Source organism: Lygodium microphyllum, chromosome 27, assembly GCF_053477565.2.
Source record: "Lygodium microphyllum isolate KBCC chromosome 27, Lygodium_microphyllum_v1.1.10, whole genome shotgun sequence".
Classification (NCBI taxonomy): Eukaryota; Viridiplantae; Streptophyta; class Polypodiopsida; order Schizaeales; family Lygodiaceae; genus Lygodium; species Lygodium microphyllum.
Window position 1 is genome coordinate 23,449,309 of NC_141161.1, and position 7,801 is coordinate 23,457,109.

Here is a 7,801-nt window from a genome sequence, read left to right on the forward strand (position 1 = left end):
TCAGAAGTATGCAAACTAGTTATGGTGAAGCAACATGAGTTATTTAGGGAGGCTATACTGATAGCATGTATGCTTTAGGCAAGGAGTCTAGAAAAAATCAAGGTCCAATTGAGATTGCTTTCCATCACCTTGGTAAGCATGGAGAAAATTCAACAAACCAAGAAGATCTAGTTTGATAGCTAGCACAAATGGGTTATCAAGAGCATGAACTCAAGGCAATAGGATTGATACAGCCTGAGCAGTCCTCGCCAAACTCTCCCATTACCCTAGAACCACCTACGGTCATGACGTCCCCCATGAATCTACTAGACTTACCAAAATTTGACACTAGGGAGTTAGAGGATCTACCACTAATATTCCTACATAGCCATGATAAAGACCCAGCAAACTCAACCATAGAGAGTGATGGACTATCCCATTCCTCTTGAGCACTTGTCAATAGGATGAGGAAGAAAATCCCAAGGAGATGGTACAAAAATATCAGGAGAAGCAAGAGGCCCCAATCCTATCGTGAAGTTCGACTTTAAGATGAATGAGTAGATTTAGAAAGCCACTTTCTTTGTGCAATGTGTGGCTACGAATAACTAAAAAAATTATTGCAAAGTGGCTTGGCCCTTTAGATATGGAAGCATATGAGAAGTCTTGCACGATTCAGGGAACTAGGGGGAGGTATCTTAAATTGAAGCCCAAGGAAGTATGACCAAGATTATTGGAATGGTGATAATCTCTTTTGGCAAGCAATAGGACAACTTGGAAAGCTTTCATCTATGCCAAAAGGAGAAGTAGATAGATCCTTTCTTCTATTCCTATCTAAAAAGACGTGGCCAAGATTATCAAGAAAAATAATATGGGAGGTATAATTTCTAGAGGTCCCTACTATTAGAGTAACCCATGTTGATAGACGGTACCTATTCTAGCCTATCAACTTGATCCCCTCCTTTGTGCATTTTGTGAGAGAGTTTGCTTAACCCCCTTGTCATTACCACCTGCAACTACCTCCGTCACCTTGTCAAACTCCTCCAACAACTAGTAACTCCTTATGAAAATAGGCTACCCCACTCTTCTTCAATATCAACATTGGAATTGATTGAGTGGTTATTGTCTTCACCTCCAAGCTCTATTGATACTAACCTATTGTACCTAATTATTGAAGGAGATGGTGGGCAGCATATTACACCCATTCTTTCCAAAGACTTCATTGCAGCTATGGGAGTATGTTAAGGACTACCTTCTCAGCAAGGATTATCTCGAGTGTACACTTAGACCCATATCTAAGTCATCTACTCCTCTTTGGTACCTAATCAAGTACTGCTATATATTTACTAAAAAAAGAGAAAAAAAAGAAAAAGGAAAGAAAAGCACATGCATAAACTGCACCTAGAGCAACTCCCTAACTCTTCCCCACGTCACACTTCAAGGCATATCAAGGGTAGGATATTCCATGCTTACTTGAAAGACCCGTTAGCTTGAGGAAAGCACTGCACCATACTCTTCTACCAATTGGATCCTCAAGTGTGGGACAACGTTCTAAGTATGGTTGGAACTCAACCCATCTCTAAGTTGCCTAATATGTGCACATCACTGCCCTAGATATGTAGACACATCCCTTAGGGAGAGCACAATAATATGACACGTACATTGGATTCTTAAACGACCCATAGACATTGGTGATCTACAAGTACCCTAACTTCATCTATCCATGGCAGCGACTAACCTACTCTTTGCTACAACCTGTGCCATTCCACGCCACCTACTCATATCCTTCCTTCAATGAGACGTCCTCATTCCAACACCTCTTGTTAGCCACTCAACTCAGTTTGACATGAGTGTCACGGGACGAGCACTTGTCTAGGAGGAGGAGGCAAATGTTAACCACATAAAAGCAAAGGACATGAAGGAAAAGAAGAAGACTCTAAAGGCCTACTATTTTTGCAAAAGTACCATGTTTTCAAAAGAAATCATTGTATAGGATAGGGCTCCCTCATGTACAAGTTGTACTTGTGATTAAGAGGCACCAAAGGCTAGGCATGCGCAGCTCATTTGCAATTAGCGCAGCTCATTTGCAATTAACTAGTCTAAGTGTATACAAGAGAAACAACTAGTCAAAAAGCCCAAAAGAGGGATTGGATGCCCAAGGGGGATAGGGAAATCCTAATCCTAAAAAAGTGCATTTAAATGATGAGATTGAATGGGAAAGGCTATATTGTGTGCGTGCAAACTTCTTGTTCTTGTCTTCTTGCTTTTTGCCATTGTGAGAGAAAGAGAGTGAGGGAGGGGGTGAGATTGAGAGCAAGGGAGTGAGAGTGTGAGGGTGAGGGTGAGGGACCAAGTGGTGAAGCCTCCTTTCTTCTCTTTAGTGCTCTATGCCCATGCTTCTCTCTTGCATGCAAAGGGGGTAGTGGGTTTGGGAATTAAGGGAGTACATTGTGGATCATGGAGCTTGCAATGTGTGTCTTTCATGCTCGATGGTGGGCATGCGTGCTCATTACAAACGAATCGAAGTGCTCGTGATGTGCGAGAGGCTGGGTGAGAGATGACCATTGTGCTTTATGGTTGAAACTCCTGAAACAATAAGATTGTGTCCAAAGTCCCATTGTTAAGTGCGTGTTGCCCAACAAGCATGATAAAATATACAAGCTTAGTGTGACATCTACCTAATTACTATTAGCATAAAATTATAAAAGTGCCTAAGGTTTAAAAATTAGGGCTAAACTTTCAAGTGGAGACTTGAAGTTTGAAACTTTTAAGGGATTCTATTATGGATTATAGATATTATTTTATACACATGTATATATGAAAATGCTTCTATAGTGAGATATTTTTAATAAACTGCCAAGATCCCCCATGATAGAGAGGAGACGGATGAAGATGAAGATTGAATCCTAGGATTTGTACTCAGTCCAAACACACAGAGATACTCCTGGAAGGTCAAAATAGTTATGAAGAGGCTCTGCAATCCTTACAAAAAAACCCTGTTCCATGCCACTAGGAAGCCTCACTTACAGCAAGAAGATCTCAGCCAGGCTGCATCTTGAATTAACATTTTAGAACAAGGAAGAGAAAACCCTTACGAATATGCAGGGTGTCATGAGAAGGCAGATGCCTCTGTGCAGTAGGGTCAGGGTTTTGGTCTGGGGGGCGAGCCCTTTCTTTTGTTTTAACACAGGCAAAAGCAACTGCCTGCAGCAACAATGGAAGAATATATCGAGTGCTCTGCAGACACGCAGCTCATCTTCCTCATACCGCCTTTTGTGCGACAGTCCTCCGGTGGCAGTTTCTATGCGTGCCATCCTGCACGATATGCGATGCTGCAGCAGTGAAGCTTTTCCTCACGCTGGGCAAAACGAGGGCCTGTCTTCATTTGCAAGTGAGTTTTTTTCTTGGTTGAATCAATTAGCTTAGGAGCTGCCTCGCGGTGCTTGAACTACGAGGCTATGTTTCACAAGAAGTTTAAGACAAATTCCCACGATAATTCCCACCTTGTGAATTATGATAATATCATGTCAATTTTTGTGAGAGAGGGACCCCATACCTAGCTAGGTGTGGTGGGGGTAGGGTTGAGGTTAGGAGGCTGCTTAGACAAATTCCCACTATAATCACCACATTGTGAATTATGACAACACCATGAGCTTTTGCAAGGGAGGGATCGAATACCTAGCTAGGTGCAGTTGGGGGCAGGCTGCTGTTGCTGGTGCCCCCAACCGGACTAGCTGTGTTCCCCCCAACTGCACCTAGCTAGTATGTGGTGCCTCTTTGCAGAAACTCACGGTGTGGAATGCTCTAGGGAAAAACAAGTGAAAGAGCCCCTTCTCCCACATGGAAAATGCTAAAAACTTCTTCTGATCCTGTACATCTGAGGCTCGAGGGACGACTTTTTACTTTTGAACAAAGTAATGGTGCAATCATGATGAGGATGATTATGATGATAGTCTATTGCATGTAATTTTACCCCTCATCTGCTTGCAGCAGGAATGGCACTGGCAGCTTGATAATTGGGACAATAGCTTTTCTCTCACTTTTAGTTTAGTATGTGGCATGTAGACTATGCACTTTATCTGGTAGCAGCAGAAATGACACTGGCAGCTTCATAATTGGGGCAATACATTTTTTCCTACTTTTAGTTTAGTATGTTCATGTAAGATTTACTCCGCAGCTGCTTGCAGCAGAGATGGCAATGGCAGCTTCATGATTGCGACAATAACATTCATCTTCGTTTTAGTTTAGTATGTTGTACACAACATTTACACCTCAGCCATTTTGCAGCAGAGATGGCAATGCCAGTTTGATAATTGTGACTATGACTTTCCTCTTAATAGTTTAGTGCTGTGAGATGACACTAGTCTGATCTCTGAACTGGCATAAGCAGCAGTTCTCCAAAATTATATGTGCCATTACCACCGAGTGAGTAATGCCGCTGGAACAATGTCAAGTATGACACTGTGAGGAAGACTAGCCCAACAGCACACCCTCGCATGGGAGTGGGAAAACATGCAGTGTCTCTAAAGCAGGAGTGACATTGTGATGGATTACTTCAACAGGTTTTCTTTCAGCTTAGAGAACGAACCCCATGGTGGATATCCTCCCTGCTGTGTCGGTCATTTGTATCTATTGCTGGACAAAGGAGCCATCATGGCTGCTGTTGTATGTATTATAATCTGGATACGTTTCCCTTGCAAAACAGAAAATTTGACAAGGAAAATAATTGCACAGGAACCTTCAGCTCTGCTGGACCATGTGACATTGTGATGACTTATGCAGAAGTTTACATGCAGGTGACACTGATTCTGAGCAATATTATAGTGATGTTGGTGATGATAAACCAGCACCAGATGTAGTTAAACAAGAGGATGTTGTAAATATCGATCTGGTCACAAGTACTTGCACGTTACTGGAGGCAAGTGAATGGGGTGCTGAGATGGAACAGAAGTTACATGCTATAAGTCAATTGATAACACCAGACTTGATAATTGATGTTGTCAGGCTCATGGAAAATCGGTGTACAGCTTTGAAATTCCTTTTTTGGGCCTTGGAGCTAGAAAACTGTGATCAGCAACAGGCAGTACTCGCCAAGGTGGTAGGAAGGTTAGGTCGAGAGCGTGACTTTGCAAATGCATGGCGTGTGGTTGTGTGGATGAACAAACAAGGGCTAGATGCCAATTATGCGTTTTCTATCTTTCTTCATAGATTGAAACGAGCTAAACGAATAAGTGGAATAGTGAAAGCAATGAATAGCTTGGAATCATTGAATGTGAACCCTACTATCCCTTTATATACTGCAGCTTTAGATAGTCTTCTGAAGCGAAAACACATAGAGAAGGCTCAAAAACTTTACAAGCAGATGTTACAGAGTGGTCTTCATGCTGACAAGAAATTGTATGAGATGATGATTATTGGTTTCTGTAAAGCAGGGGTTCCAGATGAGGCAGTACCATATTTTGATGAAATGGAGACTCAAGGACATGACATTAGCTCATCAGTGTATACGTTCTTCATTTCAAGCTTTGTTCAGGGTGGGAAAATAGCTCTTGCACGGAACTTCTACCTGAAAATGATTAACAAGGGAGTTTTGCCTAAAGTTTTCACACACTATGAATTTACTTGTGCTTTGGATGGACAGGATATGAGAAAGTGTATAAATACATTATTGGGACTTGTGCAGATGTTACCAACCAGTCTTAGAATCCACACATGCCACAATCTAATCCAATACCTGCTCGAGAAAAGCAAATGTGATGAGGCAATTGCAGTTTTCCACAGAATCCCAGGTCAAAGTTTTATCTCCCATTTTCAGGTTATGTTTTTAATTTAAGGTTTGGTAAGTTTGTGCTTCATATCTTACACGTGTTCCTTGCCTGTGAAATTTTCAGATTCTAAAAGTAGACAAATAGCAGGCAGAGGGTCTACAATGCTTGTAACAGGTTGCCAGAAGAGTCTAACCACATACACAATTCTTTTTGATGGTTTATTGAAGCAAGGATGTTTGGGGTATGCTGTTGAGATTCTAAGAGAGATATCATCAGGGGGCCATGTGCCCAGTAACGATGTTTACAGCCACCTTCTGCTCACTTTGAGTGGTGCAGGGATGATGGATGAAGCTCTGGTATTGAGTAATCATATTATTACTTTCAAGGTTCAGATCAATGCTGATGCCCAGAGAAGCTTTTTCAGTGCTCTTCGTGCTTCCAACTGTTTAGGTCAAGCTTGCAAAATCTTCTCAGCCATGAGAAGGAAAGGATGTATCGGTGAAGACTCTGATTTTGTGTCACTTGTGGGACTTGAAGGCAAGTAGGAGCCATGCACAAAGGCTGCTATGCTGGTGGCTAGGATATGAGTTAAAATGTACCCACCATTCACTTTGAGTCTCTCTCTTGTGTCTCACAACAGATGTCCAATGTGCCGTTTGTACTGCTGATGGTGAGATTGCTGCACAAGAAGTGATGGTGCTCCCCTTTGAGCAAGTGGTTTCAAAAGTTATCCTGGAATATTGATGAAGCATGCTTCAGTGGCCACCATCAGCAGCAAAACTGGACAGCTTCCGCTGTTTTTTAAATGGGGTTGACACTCATTGTGAAAGCTTTTCGCTTGATGTGATAATCATCAACATTGGGTTTGACATGATTTGGAATTATATTGTACTATTGCTTTCATGTTTTTAGCATCAATCAGACCCTTCCAGAGCTGTTAATCTTTCCTAAGAAAGTCTTGTGAGAGTGCACAATGGAAGAGAAACATGAACACAGAGAGAAGCAGAGAAAGCAGAAGATGAAGGAAGAATACTGCACTGACTAAGAAGACTGCTGATACAATGGAGATGGATTGATTAGTCCTTGCACCCAGCCCAAAGTGTTAGTGAGGGCACCAGATCAGGCTGACGATGATGGCAGACCAAGTATGGAGCATCAGAGTGTGCACTTGCAAGTGGAAGATTGTAGATTGAAGAGTGTGTATATTTGCCAAAGTGTGGGGTGTGGCTATAAATAGGCAGACTTGCACTTGTAGGGACCATCAATGCTAGCTGACTGGCAATACATATTGTTCACTCTTTGAAAAATGCCAAAATAATAGGGGAGGCCTCGAAAAAATCCCAAATGGCAATGGTAATGTATGGCAGGTGTAGGTAGATTGTAGAAAGCAACACAGGAAGCCACAATTGAAGAAAATGCACCTAAATTGCCAAAGCTCCTATGTCCAGGTCAGACTTTGATAGGAGCTCACAACTAGGAGATAACATATTGACATGACTAATATAGGCAGGCTAACATCCACTCTCGGATTTTGGTAGTGTTTGAAAACCTAACATCATGTGACAAAGCATAGAAGCCTTGGGCAAAGGCTTCGTGAAGAGATTAGTTGTATTGTCCTTTGTGGGACAACGGGCCATCCCTAACTTGAAATCCATGATCCGCTCGAACATAGTGATATTGAATCTCGATGTGCTTCGTGTGAGCACGAAACATAAGGTTTTTTGCCAGAGCTAGAGTACTTTGGTTGTTCTCACAGCTCCATAGGTCCAGGTTGGGAAAAGCTTATCTCCACCAACATGTGGCAACACCAAATCACTTCCATAGTTGTAGAACGTAAATGCACGATACTTTGTCTTTGTAGAAGAAAGGGCCATGGTAAGCTGCTTCTTACTACTCCATGAGAACTCTTAATCCAAGGGAGAAAGCATAATCTGTAGAGGATTGGCGCGAATCTAGATCACTTGCCCAATCAGAATCATTTCAACTAGAGAGTAACCCCCTCTCTATATATGATCTCGTAGGAAGGAGTCTCCTCTAAATAAGGAAGGATGTACAAG

At 42.1% G+C, this 7,801-nt stretch overlaps 1 protein-coding gene across 3 annotated transcripts; it reads left to right on the forward strand.

The window, feature by feature from the left end:
• The first annotated feature begins 2,823 nt into the window (after positions 1-2,823).
• LOC148012133 (pentatricopeptide repeat-containing protein At1g05600-like) lies at positions 2,824-7,567 on the forward strand. 3 transcript variants are annotated; one of them, XR_015689061.1, is made up of 4 exons: positions 2,824-3,367; positions 4,773-5,510; positions 5,618-5,765; positions 5,868-6,006. XR_015689061.1 is itself a non-coding variant. In XM_087669255.1 (3 exons), the coding sequence occupies exons 1-3, from the start codon at positions 3,076-3,078 to the stop codon at positions 6,287-6,289; spliced, it is 1,707 nt and encodes a 568-aa protein (XP_087525381.1). In that variant the 5' UTR covers positions 2,824-3,075; the 3' UTR covers positions 6,290-7,567. The 3 variants fall into 3 exon arrangements, 1 of the variants encoding a protein (XP_087525381.1); XR_015689062.1 differs by having other exon boundaries at positions 5,660-5,765; XM_087669255.1 differs by having other exon boundaries at positions 4,773-5,765; positions 5,868-7,567.
• Positions 7,568-7,801: the final 234 nt, after the last annotated feature.